Raw genomic sequence first — 19,221 nt, 5'->3', positions numbered from 1 at the left:
GAGTTTAGACTGAAGTATTTAAAGCTAAAACTTTATGATGATTTGCTTTAAAATACTCCAACAAAAAAAAAGAGGGAAAATGAAACAAGAACGGCAAAATGTTGATAATTGTTGAAGCGGGGTGATGGGTACATGGCAGTTCATTACACTTTTTTCTCTACGTTTTTTGTGTTAAAACTTTTCTATAACGAAAGGGTAATGTGGGCGTGGCCCGGAACTCCGCGGAACTGTGAGGTGCCCGGCACTGAGTTTCCACCCGGTCACTAAACATTAGCTCCACCAACCAATCAGAGCTCTTTCGTTCATTCCGGAAAGAAAATTACGTCAAGGAAGAGACCCACTCTTTCCGGGCGTGGAGCAGTGTCGTAAAAGCCACAATGCGCAGGCGTTCTAGCTCCCTCCTCCTCGCCCGGTTTTCTTAACACCTGACGCCTGCGCAGTAAGTTGCGTGGGTGGATCGTTTCGGCCGAGTTAGTAACGGCGCTGCGCAGCCTGCGGGCGTTACTGTGCCACGCGCCGCCGGGTGGTTATATCGAGGCTCAGTTAGCTCTCAGGCCGGCAGCGCAGGTTTGCCTTGGTTCGCCGGACCCAAGGTCTGTGAGCGGCCACGATGTCGATCTTCACCCCCACCAACCAGATCCGCCTGACCAATGTGGCCGTAGTACGAATGAAGCGAGCCGGGAAGCGCTTCGAAATCGCCTGCTACAAAAACAAAGTCGTGGGCTGGCGGAGCGGCGTGTGAGTGACACTCTCCCTCTGGGCCCTGGCCGGAGCTGGTAGCCTCAAAGGCGGCCTCCTTTGGTCGTCTAACGAATGGGCCTAGCTGGTGCCTCGCCAGGGAAGGAAATGGGAAACCTACTCCTGCTGCCCGGGCTTAGGGTCTAAACCAGACGTTCCCTTTTTTTTTGTTTGGTCGGTTTGGTTTGGGGCTTGGTTTTACTTTGCTTCCCGGGTGTCATAAAAGCCACAGCCAAGAAACCCCCATAACTGTGGTCCTTTCGTCAGAATAATGATAAAGGCAAAGGGCCTAGTTTTCCGGGTGCTTCTATAATTCGTGCGTTTGTCACAGATCTCAGCCCAGTAGTTGCACCGAAGTGCGTATAAGTTCTTCACTGCTGCCATCTAGGGGCTGGAATTCCTTGGCAGCAGCCGGACCCCACCCTTCAGTGATGGCACACATACTCCCGCGACGTTTTTCACCTCTGAGTAACTGCGAATACAAATGGAGTTCTGGGTTACAAAATGGTCCCCTGGAACCGAGGGTCATTTAGGAGTATTTGTTGTTTCTTACTATTCATATCGACGCCTTCTTGTATTTAAATGTGAATGAACTTCGAAGTTTCAAGCATACTCACTTAGGACTTTCTCTCCTGTCCTCCCAAGGGAAAAAGACCTTGATGAAGTTCTTCAGACCCACTCAGTGTTTGTAAATGTCTCTAAAGGTCAGGTTGCAAAGAAGGAAGATCTCATCAGTGCGTTTGGAACAGATGACCAGACTGAAATCTGTAAGCAGGTGGGTTCTAACAGTTGCAGCATAATTGATCCTAATATCCAGTAGTATTAGATATTAGATTACAGGTATGTTAAACTTTAAAGTACTATTTTTTTGGAGTGAACAGTTACTGTGCAATAATTCGATCCGTGCAGCATCACTTTTAATAATTCAGGACTTGGATTTTTTGCCAAAGCCTCCAGAAATCAGATTTCCTACTAAGCTGCATTATTTTGTTCATTTATATATTTTTAATGTAATATACCTGAAAATAGAATTCCTTTTCAGGTATTTCATCATTTACACCCTCTGCTAAGATTACCTTTACCCCATTCCCCATCTAAATAAGTAAGATTTTGGAACAAGATAATCCCTTTAGGCAAAGCTCAAGTTATTACCAAATATCAGTAGCTGAAGAGGATGAAATTTAATTTTCTCCCCAGTTATTAATTCCTGTGGTTAGTTAACAAGTAGTGTGGAATAAAGATATTACTTTTCTTAAACTTGTTGGGTTTTTTAAGATTTTAACTAAAGGAGAGGTTCAAGTGTCAGATAAAGAACGGCACACACAGCTGGAGCAGATGTTTAGGGACATTGCAACTATTGTGGCCGACAAATGTGTGAACCCTGAAACAAAGAGACCGTACACCGTTATCCTTATCGAGAGAGCCATGAAGGACATCCACTATTCGGTCAAACCCAACAAGAGTACAAAACAGCAGGTGAGTTGTTTTTTAATGTCAAAAAGTGTCCATGAAAATCAGTGTTATCTGAGGAAAACATTAAAATAGTTGGTCTGTAATAACAAAATGGCACTACTTGGAAGCAAGTGGGAGGAGGTTTTGGGTACAGGGGAGGGGAACGATGGAGGTTTTAGAGAGAAGTGATGGAATTTGTTTTAACTAAACACAAATATACTAGGACTCTCATCTTCCTATCCAAGTCAGACTTTAAAGATAAAACTTGGATTCTTCCAACAAGGACCTACTGTATAGCACAGGGAGCTTGGCTCAATATTCTGTAATAACCTAAATGGGAAAAGAATTTGAAAAAGAATGGATACTTGTATGGGTATAACTGAATCCCTTTGCTGTACACCTGTAACTAACACATCATTGTTAATCAATTATACTCCAATATAAAGTAAAAAATGTTTTTACAAAGATAAAACTTGGATTTTTAAAGCATCATTTTAACCCCAGTTGTTAGATTTTTCTTTAATATTTGTATAATACATACACTATAAGTCACCCATTTAAAGCCTACAGTTCAGTCGTATACTCACAAAGTTTTTGCACCCTTCCCTGCTACCTAATTTGAGAACATTTCATCACCCCAAAATGAAACCCTGTACCTGTTGGCAGTCACTTCTCATTCCCCTGTCTCGTAAGGAGGGAATAAGGCAACTGCAAATTTTATTTCTGTTTTTATTGACTTGTCTATTCTGCACATTTCATATAAATGGAGTCATACAGTATGTGGCCCTTTCAAGGTTAATCCATGTTGTAGCATCTATCAGTACTTTTTTCCTTCTTAGGACTGAATAATAGTTCATTGTATGGAAATACCACCTTTTGTTCATTCATCAGTTGGTGGACATTTGGGTTGTTCCCACTTTTTAGCTATCATGAATAATGCTGCTATGAAATTGATTACAAATTTTTGTGTGGACGTATGTTTCCATTTCTCTATACCCAGGAACAGAATTGCTAGCTCATATGGTGACTGTATTAACCTTTTGAGGAATTGCTCAGCCAGTTTCCGAAACAGCTGAGCCATTTTACATTTCCACAATCAGTGTACAAGGGTTCCAGTTTCTCCACATCCTCAGTGATGTTTGTTATTGTCCAACTTCTTGATTATAGCCATCCTGGGGGTATTGTTCTGGTTTTGATTTGCATTTCCCTAATGACTGGTAATTTGTGCATATTTTCATGGGCGTATTGACCCTTTGTCTTCTTTGGAGAAATCACTCTTCAGATCCTTTGACCATTTTTTAGTTGATTAGTTGTCTCTTCATTATTGAGTTGTAAGAGTTCTTTATATATTTTGGATACTAGTACCGTATCAAATGCACGATTTGCCAGTATTTTGTCATATTCTGTGGGTTGTCTTTTCACTTTCTTGATAGTTTTTTGAAGAACAAAAGGTTTTAATCTTGAAGCCCATTTTATCTATTTTTTTCCTGTGGTTGCTAATGTTCTTCATGTCATCTAAGAAACCATTGCCCAGTCCAGCTAGGTGGAAACTGCTTTGTTTTGAATACCTTCTGCAGTAATGCAGCAGAAGAAGCAAAGAAATTACAGACGTTTTTAATTTTGTCTTGATAGGCTTTGGAAGTGATAAAGCAGTTAAAGGAGAAAATGAAGATAGAACGTGCTCACATGAGACTTCGGTTCATTCTTCCAGTGAATGAAGGGAAGAAGCTGAAAGAAAAACTCAAGCCACTCATCAAGGTTATAGAAAGTGAAGACTATGGTCAACAGTTAGATATTGTAAGATTAACATACTCTTGTTTCTTTGCTTCCACGTTACCAAAATACTTCTCTAGTCATAAATCTGTCACATTTAGAAGGTGTGAACAGTAAGACATTTCCAGTAATGTCTTAACTAGAATTAGGTAAGACAGTCAAGGTCTCCGTAGAACCAAATTGTCATTAAGAACACTTACACTTTTTGTTTGCTTTTTTAGTTAAATTATTCATGATAAAATGATTTTGGTCAATGCTCATTTTCGATGAGAATATATTTTACAGTGAGTCTTCTATTAATGAGGAAATTGGAACTAGGACTAAAAGTTTGTCAGTCTCATTTACCACAGAACATTTTAAAGAAGCAGCAAAAACATCATGTCTTTGGGTCCTCACCCTGCAGCTTCAGACATCGTGTAAATTCAGCTGTCTGCAAACCCACGTCTTAGAGCTTTATAGCTTCTTGACAAATAAATGAGCTCTAGAGGACTGTTGCCCTTTCCACTGTAGATGTAAAACAACACATCTGACACTCTGAAGTTCTAAAATCTTTGCAAAACTTTGCACATGGTTTCTAAATAGGCCTTCCACCTCTTTTTTTTTTTTCTTCAAATGTGGCTACAAAGAGATGATTTCATTGAACTGTAAATTTTAACGCTAAATTTTAGTATGAAAAGGACCGTAGCCTTCTAATCCAACCACTTCGTTTTACAGCTGAGGAATCTGGAAGTCCTCAGTAGGGAGAATAATGCCTTGTCACAGGGGCCTGCGTGCATACCTAAGGGCAGAGGCTGGACCAGAGCCCAGCCCACCGTCCTGTGCGTTGTCTTATCTGTGGTTGTAGAGAGACCTGGAATGTATGGTGTGTTTGTCTCATATGAAGTGAAAGCTGTGTCCATTCTATGGTACTGCTCTTCCTCATGTGGTCAACAGCTGTGTTCAATGTTTCAGGTGTGTCTCATCGACCCCGGCTGCTTCCGAGAAATCGATGAGCTCGTAAAAAAGGAGACAAAAGGCAAAGGCTCTTTGGAAGTACTCAGTTTGAAAGACGTGGAAGAAGGAGATGAGAAATTGGAGTGACAGTCATCAGTCTCTTCAGCTGTCAAACACTAAAGCGTTTGCGTTTCCCACAGCCCTGTTTTCTTTCTGTGATCTGCCAAATACTTGCTCAGATGAGTTGACACTTTCCATCTTTGTGGCAAACATGTACACAAAAAGACTTTCCTACGTAAGTATTATAATGTGGGATTCATTTAGTTTTAATTATCAAATAGGGTTTTAGGCAAAAGTGAAATACAGAGTCCAGAGTAGCATTTTGTTACTGCCTCATGCCTTTGAGCTTTCCAGGGTGAAAGTTATTTGACACAACACTTGTGGATAAAAAATAAGTTTTGTACATTATAAGAAAACAACTTTGGGAGGATATATCTGTATGACAGAAAGGGAGGATTTGCCAAAAAAGAAAATGTGTAATGTCTTATTTCTACTTAATGAAATGTGTGTATAGGGGTAACTGTCTCGTGACCTAATACAAAGCTTGGATGATGACTTCTTGATTTTCTGAAAAATAGATAGATGATGACTGTGCAGGACTTCAATAATGTTCATCAAACATGCTGCCATAGCCTAGATTATTCTTGGTAAAAAATACAGCCATTTATTCTAATTCTTAAAGTTTATAATATATATTACTAGAGTTGAAAATATACGTAATCAATAAAACCACTGTTTATTTTTGTTAAACTATGGCTTGTATTTCTAGACAGCTTCCTACCTTTTTCTTTTCTCTGCCTCTTGTCTGGTAGGATGGGAGAGTTCTTAGCAGGATTAAACAAGTCAGGAGGAGGAGTGCTCAGAACAGGGCCTGTTCTGTTAAATACCTGATAAACCTTAGAGATATTATTTGGGATGTAATTGAACTTGAGTGTTTTAGTATTTGAACACTTAAATAGACAATGTGCAAGTTTTTTTAAATCTACTTATCCTCAAAAGAGATAGTCTAGAATACAAAGTAGGGTTTCCCTCAAAATAAACATACAGATGTATTTTTATTTTTTATTATTATTATTTTTTTGTGTGATACGTGGTCCTCCCACTGCTGCGGCCTCTCCCGTTGCAGAGCACAGGCTCCGGACGCGCAGGCTCAGCGGCCATGGCTCACGGGCCCAGCCGCTCCGCGGCACGTGGGATCCTACCGGACCGGGGCACAAACCCGTGTCCCCTGCATCGGCAGGCGAACTCTCAACCATCGCGCCACCAGGGAAGGCCCCATACAGATGTATTTTATGCACAGAAGTTTTTAAGTGAAAAAGAGTTCTAGACTTGAACAGTTCCTGATTGGTTGATTGAAGTCAAACATTTTTCTCATAGTGTTGGAAGAAATATTCTTAAGACACACTTTCTTTAATGGTGAAATTAAACTACTGTTCAGATACAGTCTTCAAGATGACCCCCTCACTGATTCCATTTTACTTACATAGTTTGTTGTTTTACAAAAATGATCTAAACTTGAAGTCCCAGGAAATTATTTTAACCAATGAAGTTTACACTTTATTTCTAGCTTAAACAGTTAAAGCAACGTTTCAGGTCGAAAGTCATAATTACTAAAAATGTTCAAGAGCTGCATCTTGAATAGAAAAAAGATAAATGTTACCATAACATTGCCTTAAGTTTTTTCCCATTCTCATACTCATTTCTTCTAAAAAGCTGGAACTTCAAGAATTGTCAAATGTAAATCAGAGTCATGTTTCTGAACCTATAAAAAATAAAAAATTTTCTACCTTATATTAATCTCGTTATTCAGAAGTGGTTAAAAAGTTTGGTTCATAATTATCTTCCCAGGAGCACTGCTATAATGGATTACCTTAAGGATTATCGGTTTATTTTGCTTTTTCAACGCAAGCTTTATTGTGTACATTTGGCCAGAATGACGTTTCAGAATTAAACCTCTCTATTAGCAGAGCTCTTTTCTTTGAAGTTTCCCTTGTACCCATACACAACTATTTGTTCCAGCTTATGTAACCTCATACCACTTTGAAATTCCCTGGTTGACCTTGATTTTTGCCCTACCTTGTGTTATAGAGAGCTGCTTAAACACCTTCCTGGCACGCTAGATTGTGAGCAGCTCAAGGGCAGGAGGTTAGCCAGCTGTGTGTATCCCTCCATGGTTTGGACCTGGTAGTTGTGGAATAAGTGTCTGTGGAGTTATAAGCATCCTCTCTCGGTGGGGGTCCATGCCATCAGAAGTGAGGACAGGTAATGACTTTTTCAAATCCATCTTTAAAGCTTGACAGTTTTTGTCAGCTAAGCCAGAGCCTCCCACCGTTCATACCCATGCATGCTGCTGTGCCGCTGGTGGTTTGTGTCTGCACAGATCCCCTCAACCCTAAGGGCTTTTATCTCTGCCTGCAAGCAGCCGCTCACATTTACCCCAGGGTGTCATACGCACATATTCTGTGGGGCTGTGATAGGGGAAATTGGGTAGCAGCACTCATTATTGTAAACAGTAGCCACACACATGATTTTAACCTGCATGCTACCCTTAAGCCCACATCATGAGGTCCCTATGATTTTGGTAGTAGTGCATTTCCTTATTTAGAATTTTTTGTGTACTTGCTCTTAAATTACTGAAATTCCAAGGTATTGATTATTTGAAAATACATTTCTGCTGCAGCATATTAGAGGTGATCGTGGATAAATAGTTTGCCACTAACAGCATTTAATGTCTGGGATGATGAAGGCCATTGATTTTCATCTCCACATGTATATTAATGGTACCTACAAAATTAACGAGTCTAAATGTAATTTTATAGCAGCAACAGTTCTTCTGAGCTAAAAGTATAGTCCTGACCTAACAGTTTTACAACACTCTGAGCACGTGTACTTGAATGGCCCAGGGCCCCCTTCCAAACACCCCAGAGGAAGAGTCACCAGTTTCACCAAATTCCTACATATTTTTGGTTGGTAGAGAATGGAGATAAATGGGTTGTGGAATTGAAAAGAACAGAGTCATTTTTACTGCAGAGAGGAACAGAGCTGTCTTCTACACTCAGTGCTATTCATATCTTAGGAGATTTTTCCATCTGGTGATACACTCGAATGCCAAAAGTTTCTTGAGTGGCACTCTTCCTGTGGCAGACGAGCATAGTTGGCATACTTTTCAAGGAAAAAGGGCCACAAGCTTATTTATTACTGTCGTGCAGAGGTAGGATCAAGACTAGGAATCTTGCATGTAATCAAGGTAAAATAGTTTGTGGTTTTACAGTTAAAACTTTGCAGATTATAGAAAGATTTTGGACATGTATTGGCATGACAAAAGGGCATAAAGAAAGCATTTCTTAGTGAAATTTGTATAAAGAGATAATTGTGTAAAACTTGAATGATAACCGCCTGATTTTCTCAGAGATATGGTGATAGTTCAGGTGTTCAATAATTGTGTTGAACATGCTGCCATAATTAAGATTTCATAATAGTATAGAATATTATTTTTTAAAGGGCTCGTCATCACTGCATTTGGGATTTTTCTTTTGAGTAAAAAACAGTTAAAAGGGGCTTCCCTGGTGATGCAGTGGTTAAGAATCCGCCTGCCAACGCAGGGAACACGGGTTCGAGCCCTAGTCCAGGAAGATCCCACATGCCGCAGAGCAACTAAGCCCGTGCGCCACAACTACTGAGCCTGCGCTCTAGAGCCCGCGAGCCACAACTACTGAGCCCGTGTGCCACAACTACTGACCCTGCACTCGAGCCCACGAGCCACAACTACTGAAGCCCCCGTGCCTAGGGCCCGTGCTCTGCAACAAGAGAAGCCACTGCAATGAGAAGCCTGTGCACCGCAACAAAGAGTAGCCCCTGCTCGCCGCAACTAGAGAAAGCCCGCGCGCAGCAACAAAGACCCAATGCAGCCAAAAATAATAAATAAAATAAAGGAAACTTAGATTTTAAAGTAATAATAAAATAAAAATGGACAAGGAAAGCAGAACGAGTGGCTCAGAGAGAAGTAAGGATGGGAGAAGGGGCAGGAGAGATTTGAAGCGGGATACTCCGCCCAGTATTGCTGGCGTCGAAGATGGAGGAACGGAACCACAACCCAAACAATGCAGGCAGCTTCCAGAAACTGGGAAGGACCCTCAGCTGACAGCCATCAAGGAAATGGGGGCCTGAAAGGAACTAAATTCTACCAACAGCCTGAGATAGTGAGGAAATGGATTCTCGCCTAAGAGCTCCCAGGACGGACACAGCCGACCCCGTGATTTTAGTCCAGTTAGATCTGAACCCAGCTTCCAACATACAGAACCATAAGGTAACAAGTTTGTGTATTTTAAACTGCTAAGTTTGTGCTAATGTGTTACAAAAGAAGTAGAAACTAGATTATGGATGTTTCAATATGATGAGCAAAAAATGGGTGATTCGCTCAAAGACATCTGTATAATTGGCTATCTGTCTAATAGAGCCAAACTCCTACATCATAACATAAAGAAAATTAATTTTACATGAATTATAGAGCTAAGTGTAAAAATAAAGGCATGAGAAAATATAGACAATAAAGTGTTCAAAAATATAGGAAAATATTTTACCCTAAGAGTAAAAGAGGCTTTCTTAAGGAAAATAGAAACCTGGAAATTATAAAGGAAAATACTGAAGGATTTAACAACCCAAAAAAGTGAAATTTCCGAATGACAAAAGATACTTCAAGAAAGTTCAGAGAAAATATGATTGAAAGAAAATACATGGAACATTTAAGTCAGGTGGAATGCCAGCAAGTCAGGACAAACCAATAAAATAGTCTTATGCTCAGCCCCAAGCACTAGAAATAAATGCAAAATAAGATGGTCACCTTCTCTCAGAGAAATGCAAAATAATGAAAAATAATTTTCTATCCATCATATTGAGGAAAAGTTAAAAAATTCTGATACTGGCAAGGATGGGGGCGGAGGGACCACCACTTTCACACATTTACTGATGGAAGTATAAATTGCTACAGACATTTAGGAAAATAACCTGGTGGTATCTTTAAAATTTTAAATATGTATACCTTACATTTAGGTATCTATCCTCCAGAAATAAATGTATCTAAATTCTAAGGATATACATACAGAGATGTTTTCTGTTTTGGAAGACCTGAAAATAACCATCCGTAACACGTAAGTATTAATAAATAGCAATACTTCCTTATTGTGAAGAATTGGGTAGTTTTTACAAATGAGACGTACCTACCTGTGTGTCCTATAGAGACCTATAATATTACATAACGTCCAAGACAATAAAAGTGGAGGCGGGGGGAAGGGTTGGAGGAAGGGAAACACATTATAGAACAATGTGTTACAGTTTAATCCCATTCTTTTACCTCTTTTGGAGGTGTAGGGGAGGAAGACTTTTTCTTCTGGGTTCTTTAGCTGGTTGGATCATTAAACTGACACAAGGCAGATTAACAGGAGAAAAACAGATTTCATTTCATATACGTGGGAACTCATACAAAAATATGAGACTCAAAGTAAGTGACCGAAGCAGGCAGCTTTATACCTTTTAGACAAGGAAACAATAAATTTGTGAAGAATTGACGAGACAAAGGTGTTTGGGCTTGGGGTAGCAAATTAGTGAAGTAACAAGGTTTGTTTATACAGCCTTCGGGGCCCTGAATTCCCTGTCTCTGGTGATAAGGAGGCCTTCCACCCTCCTGGTACAGAAAGGACACCTTTCACATGAGAGATTTATTTCCTACTTTCAGGGGAACAAAAGAAGTCAGAGTGTCCTTGCACTGACCGTTTCTTAACTATAATCCAGAATAATCAATATGCCCAAGTGGCATATTTTGGGGTGCAAGTTTTCAAAGAATAAGAAAATACTAATTTTAAGCTGTTGTGTATTGAATACTAGTGGACCCAAATTTTAAGGAAATTAAATAATCAAAACATTCAATTTAAAATAGAAATAAATTGGCAAGGGATAGCGCTTCATGGAATAAAATGATTCGCCACAGAAGAATTTTTTTTTTAAATAAGCTTTTCGGTTACATTTAAAGTGACATTAAATCTTTAGTCTCATCAGTGTTCATTTTCAAGGATCTCTTCTGCCCCGACCTTTGGACACGGTGGGAGACTTCCATGGTTCTGGGAACCTGAGGTCTTAAACTCTGTCCCTTGTGTGACCAGGACCTTAGCAGGTGACCCTGGCCCTACAAAGCAAGTTGCAAGAGCAAAAAGCCCAGGAAAGAGTGCAGATGGGTTGCTCCACGATAAGGTCCTGCACCTACTTCAGGTGCTAGGAGGCGTGGATGATGTAACGTTACTTAGGTCAGCTGGCAGGGAAGCCAGGGGAGAATTTCAAACAAAAATCAAGCAGAGCCAGGGAATGGTGGAAGGCTACCAGTGAAGACAGAAGGTAGGAGACTGGAGCAGAGCAGCTACTTCTCACCGCAGTTCACCTCCCCCCAGGGCAAACAATGTGTGTTGGCCCTGACATTTCTTCACGTACTTCTCCTCCAAGGCTGAGTCCAGCCCAGGGATTCAGTGCCAATGAAACAACTTCCCCATTTTTTTTGTCCTTCAGTCTCATGGCATGGATCTCAGATTTAAACTCTTTTAATCAGTCTTTGAACGTTTTGCTTTTCTCCAAATAGTCTAGCCTACTGTAAACCACAGAAGGGCAAACGAGCAGGGCAGCCTACTCGTTCTTGGAGCAACCCATTTTATATCATTTTCCATTTTCCATCATGGCTCAGCTTAGGTGTATGTATATCATTGAGATACAAGTTTTTCCAAGAAAAAGTACCCTTACTACATGCAGTGTCTAATATGCTCCATTATTTTCTATTCTACTACTTTTCTTTTTTCTTTTTTTATCATTCTTCATGCCCGCCATGACCTGCAGTATGAAAAACATTGTTCTGTGTGTCATCATCCCAGATCACAAAGTCGTTTGGGAAGGATTATGGTTTTTCCATTGTTCTTTTGCTTCAGAAGCTAAGGATCCTTCCCTCCCGCCATCTGATTGACACAGAGGGAGACCTGGAGTCCTCGGCTACACACCTGGACCCTCACTCCAGCTGTGCTCCAGGACTCAAATCCAGGCCCTTTTACACCAGACCTACTCAACAATCAAACCACGTGGTTAGTGTTCATGACCCTTCCTGCCTTGAGTCCCAAGACATCAGAGGACAACTCCTAACAGGTCCACTGATGACCAATGACTTGCAAAGCTCTGCCTCTGTCTTTCAGTCTCCAAAGAGAGGCTCTTCAGGTCTGTATTTCCCAAATCCACCTTCATAGATCCCTTTTCAAATGAAAAGTCTTCACCATCATTTGGGGTTGAAACCTGTTGAGTTTTTGTACAAGGACTGAAAAAGATAAAGAACGACAGCAAAAAAAAAAAAGAATTCTTGTTCTGAGTGGAACTTTGCCTATATTCATTCTTCTTTCTTCCCCTCTGAACATTTTTTGGGGAGCTTTATAAATTTATAAACAATAGAAGGAAGGATGTGGAGTATAGAGTCAGAAAACCCTGACTGTAATCCCAGCTCTTCCAGTTAACAGCTGTGTGACCTCTGACAAATCACTTCACCTCTCTGAGCCTTTATTTCCTCATCAGTAAAATGGAGCTGATAATGGATGCAAAGCCTAAACCCATCCCGGAGCACATGCACAATATATTGTTTTTAACATTACTTCAGAGAAGTTTGCTGATATACCTTCACGGCCGCAGAACAAGCTGTTGGCTGAGCAAGAAGACATTGCTGGGGCTTCCCTGGTGGCGCAGTGGTTGAGAGTCCACCTGTCGATGCAGGGGACACGGGTTCGTGCCCCGGTCCTGGAAGATCCCACATGCTGTGGAGCGGCTAGGCCCGTGAGCCATGGCCGTTGAGCCTGTGCGTCCGGAGCCTGTGCTCCTCAACGGGAGAGGCCACAACAGTGAGAGGCCCGCATACTGCAAAAAAAGAAGACATTGCTTTCCTCAGGGGCAGGACATAGCACCAGGGCCCAGGGTCTAACATGGGCTTTCTCACCTTTAAAATGGAGAAAATACCCTCACCTTTAAAATATTCTCACCTTGAAAAGGGAACCCTCCTACGTTTGTGGGAATGTAAATTGGTGCAGCCACTATGGAGAACAGTATGGAGGTTCCTGAAAAAACTAAAAATAGAGTTACTATATGATCCTGCTTATATCTGGAGAAGACTATAATTGGAAAAGATACATGCACCCCAGTGTTCATAGCAGCACTATATACAATAGCCAAGACATGAAGCAACCTAAATGTCCATCAACAGATGAATGGATAAAAATTATGTGGTACATATATACAATGGAATATTACTCAGCCATAAAAAAGAATGAAATAATACCATTTGCAGCAATATGGATGGACCTAGAGATGATCATACTAAGTGAAGTAAGTCAGAGAAAGACAAATATCGTATGTGGAATCTAAACAAATTATACAAATGAACTTATTTATAAAACAGAAACAGACAGATATAGAAAACAAACTTATGGGACGTCCCTGGTGGTCCAATGGGTAAGACTCTGCACTCCCAAGGCAGGGGGCCTGGATTTGATCCCTGGTGGGGGAACTAGATCCCGCATGCATGCTGCAACTAAGAGTTCACATGCCGCAACTGAAAGATCTCACATGCCACAACAAAGAACCCGTGTGCCACAACTAAGACCTGGCGCAGCCTAAATAAATATATTTTTAAAAAAGAAAGAAAACAAACTTATGGTTACCAAAGGGGAAATGGGGGGATATATTAGGAATTTAGCATTAGAAGATACTGCTGTATAAGAAATAGCTAAACAAGGTCCTACTGTATAGCACAGGGAAGTATAGTCAATATCCTGTAACAAACCATCATGGAAAAGAATATATGTATGTAGGGAATTCCCTGGAGGTCTGCGCTTTCACTGCCCGGGTTCAATCCTTGGTCGGGGAACTAAGATCCCACAAGCTGTGTGACTCGGCCAAAAAAAAAAAAAAAAAAGTGTGTGTGTGTATATATATATATATATATATATATATATATATATGTATATCTGAATCACTTTGCTCTACACTAGAAATTAACACAACATTGTAAATCAACTATACTTCAATAAAAAATTAAATTAAATATCTTCACCTTTAAAATGGAGAAAATACCCAGTCTATCTCACAGGGTGAGGTTTAAGTGACATCATTACCTAACAGGATGTCAAAATCTGACTCAGTGTCTCCAAAATTGCTCTTGAGAGCAATAGGTGACAAGAACTCTCTATTCCACAGAGAAATGCCCGGAAGCCTAGACATCCACACAGGACCCTATCCACATAGGTGATGCTAACTAGAGGATAAAAGCTAGAAAGACTTGAAGAGCTTTGAGGTGTGTCCTGTGGAGCTTGTAAATTTTATTTTCTTATCAACAGAAAACTAAGCCATTTTACAGCACAGCATCTGAATTAACAAGCACTTTTGGGTCAAAGTGATCTTATTCAGAGTTTCCTTTTATTTTAAAGATGATTCACTTCTTAAAGGGAGACCCGTATTTCTGATCTCATAATTTTCCTTTTTAAAACAGAGGTCCTGTATCATTCTGTTTCTGCATGGTCACACTATGTTACTTTTGGCCAAAAATTATTACCAGGCAATTAGAAGAAGGGAAGTATCTTTTTTGTGTGTGTGTGTGTGATAAGCGGGCCTTTCCCGTTGCGGAGCACAGGCTCCGGAAGCGCAGGCTCAGCGGCCATTGCCCACGGGCCCAGCCGCTCCGCAGCATGTGGGATCCTCCTGGACCGGGGCACGAACCGTGTCACCTGCATCGGCAGGTGGACTCTCAACCACTGCGCCACCAGGGAAGCCCTATCTTTTTTTTTTTAATTGAAGTATAGTTGATTTACAATGTTGTGTTAGTTCTTGCTGTACAGCAAAGTGACTCAATTATACATATATATAAATTCTTTTTTATATCCTTTTCCATTATGGTTTATCTCAGGACATTGAATATAGTTCCCTGTGTTATACAGTAGGAACTTGTTGTTTATCCATTCTATATATAATAGTTTGCATCTACTAACCCCAAACTCCCAGCCCATCCCTCCCCACCCCACCTCCCCTTGGCAACCACAAGTCTGTTCTCTATGTCTGTGAGTCTGTTCTGTTTCATATATAGGTTCATTTGTGTCATATTTTAGATTCCACATATAAGTGATATCATGTGGTATTTTCTTTCTCTTTCTGACTTACTTCACTTAGTACAATCATCTCTAGGTCCATCCATGTTGCTGCAAATGGCATTATTTCATTTTTTATGGCTGAGTAGTATTCCATTGTATATATGTACCACATCTTCTTTATCCATTCATCTGTCGATGGACATTTAGGTTGTTTCCATGTTTTGGCTATTGTGAATAGTGCTGTTATGAACACAGGGGTGCATGTATCTTTTTGAATTAAAGTTTTGTCTGGATATATATGCCCAGGCGTGGGATTGCTGGATCATATGGTAATTCTGTTTTTAGTTTTCTGAGGAACCTCCAAACTGTTTTCCACAGTGTCTGCACCAACTTACATTTCCACCAACAGTGTAGGAGCGTTCGAAAAAGGGAAGCCTCTTTGAGATAAGTTACTGTGTTAAATTAGATTTCTGAGCAGGGAGATATTTAACATTTCAGAACACATTTCAGTTTTTAAAATTAGTCCTTCTCCTTCAGGAATAGCCAGCAAATGGTGCAGAAACAAAGTGGAGTGCAAAACACAGATTTTTTTTAAGAGAATTAATTCACTTTATTCTGAGCCTTTATTTCCTTAGCCTGTTTTCATTTGCTGCATCTCAATAGAGTCCACTTTCCTCCTCCTCATAAATTGATCGTGATTTCCAATACACACTTGTAAAATCTGTGAAATGCAGAGTATGCAGCTACTCACCTATTACCCAGCCGTCTGCCTCATGACATCTAACACCCCATGTTTACTTCCTGCACCTCTCTCAAAAGCCATGGTGTGAGGCAGAGAGGCAGGCAGGGGTGACAGGTAATTTGCCATTTCTCTTTACTTCATACCATAACACCCCCAAAGAGCTCATGGGTCTCTTACATTCTTTTTTTTTTAATTTTTTATGGACGTATAGTTGATTTACAATGTTGTGTTAATTACTGCTGTACAGCAAAGTGATTCAGTTATAGATACATTCTTTTTCATATCCTTTTCCATTATGGTTTAAAACAGGATATTGAATATAGATAATTCCCTGTGCTATATAGGACTTTTTTTTTTTTTTCTTGGCCATGCCATGCAGCTTGTGGTATCTTAGTTCCCCAACCAGGGATTGAACCTGGGCCCTCAGCGGTGAGAGTGTGGAGTCCTAAGCACTGGATCGCCAGGGAATTCCAGTAGGACATTGTTGTTTATCCATTCTGTATATACAAGTTTGCATCTGCTAATCCCAAACTCCCAATCCACCCCTCTCCCACCCCCTCCGCCTTGGCATTAAATGTCTTTATAGGAAATATTTCCCTTTTTAAAGGACCAAACAATATCAAATGACAGACTTTTCTCTGACTTCTTTATTATTTTACAGATTCATTGCAGAAGTTCCATTTTCTGATTCCAGCTCCCTTCAATAAAAATTAAGTCCTTTTCCAAGGTTTGCAAATGATAGTAAGTGTACCCAAAGCTCTTCAGAGAAACTATTCTGAGCAATTTCTTTACCAAGTTGTGCCCAAACAAAATAACAAATACAGCTAAATTTTCCCTGCATGTGTTGGCAATTCAGTACTTTCCATTAGTACAAAGCAAATAGTAATTGTGTGTCTTGAGTGTTTTTCAGATATCATTTCATTTCCCTGACTGTCTACAAAGTTCTCCTATTTTTATACATCCTTTACAGATGGAGAATGTGAAGTTAAATAAGGGTCTGGGGGCAGGATTCCATTTCAGGGTCCAGGATTTAGTATAAGTATCAGGATATTAATATTTTATTTTTAGGACACTCATTCAGTAAGTGAAGTAGCAGACATGGGCTAACCAACCAGTTTATTCACCCTCAATTGTGAAGATAAAAATTTTAACTTCAGCTTTTTTGTGACGTGGTTTAATAGTGTTGATCTTAAAAGAGCAAAAGAGCCGCTCATTTTACCAGCAAGATTATGCCAGCCACTTTGGCCAGTTATCAAGGTCCCTGGGCATTCCAAGCTTGATTCCCTGGAGGTTGAAGGAAACCACCTCCCTGATATTTCTGAAAAGAATGCTACTATCAAAGGAACCAACAACTAAACCTCTGCCGTGTGTTTGGTCAGGCTGTTTTCTTGCTCTTTGTACATCCTCTGCTTGACCAGCCCCTGCTTCCCCTACACCCTACTTGCTCCCAGCCTCAGCTAGTGATTGCTAATCCTTAGGCCAGAACGGCTCCACCTGCTGGTTTATTAAAGGGAAACACCTGCCCTCATGATGGTCATTAACGTGGGGGGCTGTGAGGGACGTGCCCCAGCTGTTCTCCATAGTGGCTGCACCAATTTACATTCCCTGGCAAGAGTATGGCATCTAATAATTCCTGAACATAAGGGCCATTTTAAATTTGGTCCCCACTGGAAGTGAGGAAGCCTCACTCTTTCCATAGCATTCCAAAGTCATAAGCTACTCCAAAGCATATCTACTGTCTGTAGAGATATTTACAGCTTTACCCTCGGCCAAAACGCAGGCCCAAGCAAGAGCGTACAGTTCAGCCTATTGGGCTGACGTAGCCAAGGACAAAGGTGCTGCCTTGATGGCTTCAAAAGAGTTACAAGAGCATACCCAGCATAATACTTACCGTGTTCACCTTTTAAATAAGAACCATTGGTAAACCCACAAAAAGTCAGTGTTATCCAAAAGGAGTTCCCTATAAGTCATCACGGGTGTCAGGAGGTAATCTGTCAGAGTCAGTCATGAGGAATATTGTCCATAGAGGAGGGGAGAAGAGTGGCAGTGTTAAGATTATTACAGCGAGAAAGAGCTGTTAGCAAAAGATTTCACAGGCCAAGCAAGGGCAGTGGGATTTATCAAGCTTTTCCAATTTCAAGAGTAGCCAACTAGCCCAAGCTTATCTTTGAGTTTGGGGACGTTCAGGATGCCATGAAACCTATTTGGATCTAAATGTAACCCTTGTTTTGAGATCAGGTGCCCCAACTATGAAATCTGAGTTTGAACAAACTGCAGTTTTCCCTTGGAGACTTTGTGTCCCTTAAAGGCTAAAAATTTTAACAGGTAAATGCTGTCCTGCAAAGAGACCTGAGAAAGGAAGCAGAGAAGCAAGTTGTTTACCTATTGAAATAAACTAGAGGATCCAGGTAACGTTATATCATCCAAAGGGTCATTGGATTCACCTTGTAGGCTGTTTTGGTTGCTACTGAAATAGCACATAAAACGTCAACTGGCTTAAACTGGTTTTGCTTTCTTAAAACAGGTTGGTGATTAATCAGACCTGAAGTTGTTTTATAGAGACAGCACTGTGCATGTGCAAGTTGGGAACCCATGTCTCCAGGATGAGCCCAGAACCAAATATCTTCAGTCTATGGAACTCAAAGAATAAAAGTGTTGCCACCAGAGGGCTTTAAGAAGGGAGAGGTCCTAAAATAAGGAAAATCTGGCTTCCAGCAGCCTAAGTACCTTGATTATCATATATGTACTGATTTGAGGCTATCCAATCAACTTCTGCCAAGTTTGAAATTCCCCTAACCCCCTAACCCGGGATCAAGGAGACAGATTTGAGCCCTGCCTTCTATCTGCTTGCCGGTCAACCTCACAATAAAGCTCTTTTTTTTTCAAAAGCCGGTACCATAGAATTGACTTCTATGCGTGTCTGGCAGCAAGCCCTTGCTTGGTAACACTACTGTCAAATTCTAGAATTAGCTCCCCTTTTGGGGAGGAAGAAATTCCAGACAATATTTCTTTAAGAAATCTCCACCTAATAAATGGGTAGGGGTGGAGGAACAAAGGGGAAAAGTGTATCTCTTAGAGGAACTAAACAAAAGGGAACAGGTTCAGAGATAGGAACATGTTAAGTTTATTAGAGACCCCCACTATTTGAACCGTTTCAGTACTCCCAGGCAAGGGATGTGAATAATAGTGGGATTGAACACTGAGAGGGTAACTCTGGTATAGTTAAAGACAGAGATTCATCCCACTCCAAGCTGGTTAAGAGGAAGGATTGGGGAAAGCCCAGAGTCCCGTCACTGGGAATTAGGAGGGAACATGGTTTCTCATTCCATCCTGGTCCTTTTAACTAGAAGGGAAAGATCCCGGTTCAGCCCATTA

The 19,221-nt window shown here is 40.6% G+C and overlaps 2 protein-coding genes across 7 annotated transcripts in view; one reads left to right on the top strand and one right to left on the bottom strand.

Annotated features, from left to right (window-relative positions):
- LOC132506147 (S-adenosyl-L-methionine-dependent tRNA 4-demethylwyosine synthase TYW1) overlaps positions 1 to 19,221 on the bottom strand; it is a 263,328-nt gene that overhangs the window by 208,781 nt on the left and 35,326 nt on the right. Inside the window, exons 1-3 of one of the 2 annotated variants that reach the window (XM_060124637.1) lie at positions 13,005 to 13,166; positions 12,647 to 12,882; positions 342 to 1,210 (exon numbers count right to left, since the gene is read on the bottom strand). The gene's annotated coding sequence lies outside the window, so the exon portion shown is untranslated. Of the gene's footprint in view, positions 1 to 341; positions 1,211 to 12,646; positions 12,883 to 13,004; positions 13,167 to 19,221 lie in introns of those variants that run through there. The other variant, XM_060124636.1, reaches the window with a different exon arrangement.
- Positions 428 to 18,734, top strand: SBDS (SBDS ribosome maturation factor). Of its 5 annotated transcripts, XM_060124643.1 has the most exons (9): positions 428 to 738; positions 1,384 to 1,513; positions 2,014 to 2,214; positions 3,823 to 3,987; positions 4,915 to 9,262; positions 10,006 to 10,103; positions 11,830 to 13,347; positions 16,508 to 16,587; positions 18,172 to 18,734. In XM_060124643.1, exons 1-5 carry the CDS (start codon positions 611 to 613, stop codon positions 5,041 to 5,043), a joined length of 753 nt encoding a protein of 250 aa, XP_059980626.1. In that variant the 5' UTR covers positions 428 to 610; the 3' UTR covers positions 5,044 to 9,262; positions 10,006 to 10,103; positions 11,830 to 13,347; positions 16,508 to 16,587; positions 18,172 to 18,734. The 5 variants fall into 5 exon arrangements, with proteins under 5 accessions (XP_059980626.1, XP_059980625.1, XP_059980628.1 ...); XM_060124642.1 differs by having other exon boundaries at positions 11,919 to 13,347; positions 16,508 to 18,734; XM_060124645.1 differs by lacking the exon at positions 16,508 to 16,587 and having other exon boundaries at positions 11,830 to 12,198.

The sequence above is a fragment of the Lagenorhynchus albirostris genome, chromosome 15 (genome assembly GCF_949774975.1).
Source record: "Lagenorhynchus albirostris chromosome 15, mLagAlb1.1, whole genome shotgun sequence".
In the NCBI taxonomy this organism is placed as follows: Eukaryota; Metazoa; Chordata; class Mammalia; order Artiodactyla; family Delphinidae; genus Lagenorhynchus; species Lagenorhynchus albirostris.
The sequence above is the reverse complement of the archived record's forward strand: the minus strand, read 5'-3'. Positions and strand labels throughout refer to the sequence as shown.

Bases quoted from the DNA above. Each gene is read 5' to 3' on its own strand.
- SBDS (XM_060124642.1), top strand. From the start codon at position 611: ATGTCGATCTTCACCCCCACCAACCAGATCCGCCTGACCAATGTGGCC. The intron at 739-1,383 runs GTGAGTGACACT...TGTCCTCCCAAG, and splicing joins GTGGGCTGGCGGAGCGGCGT to GGAAAAAGACCTTGATGAAG. The intron at 1,514-2,013 runs GTGGGTTCTAAC...GGGTTTTTTAAG, and splicing joins AGACTGAAATCTGTAAGCAG to ATTTTAACTAAAGGAGAGGT.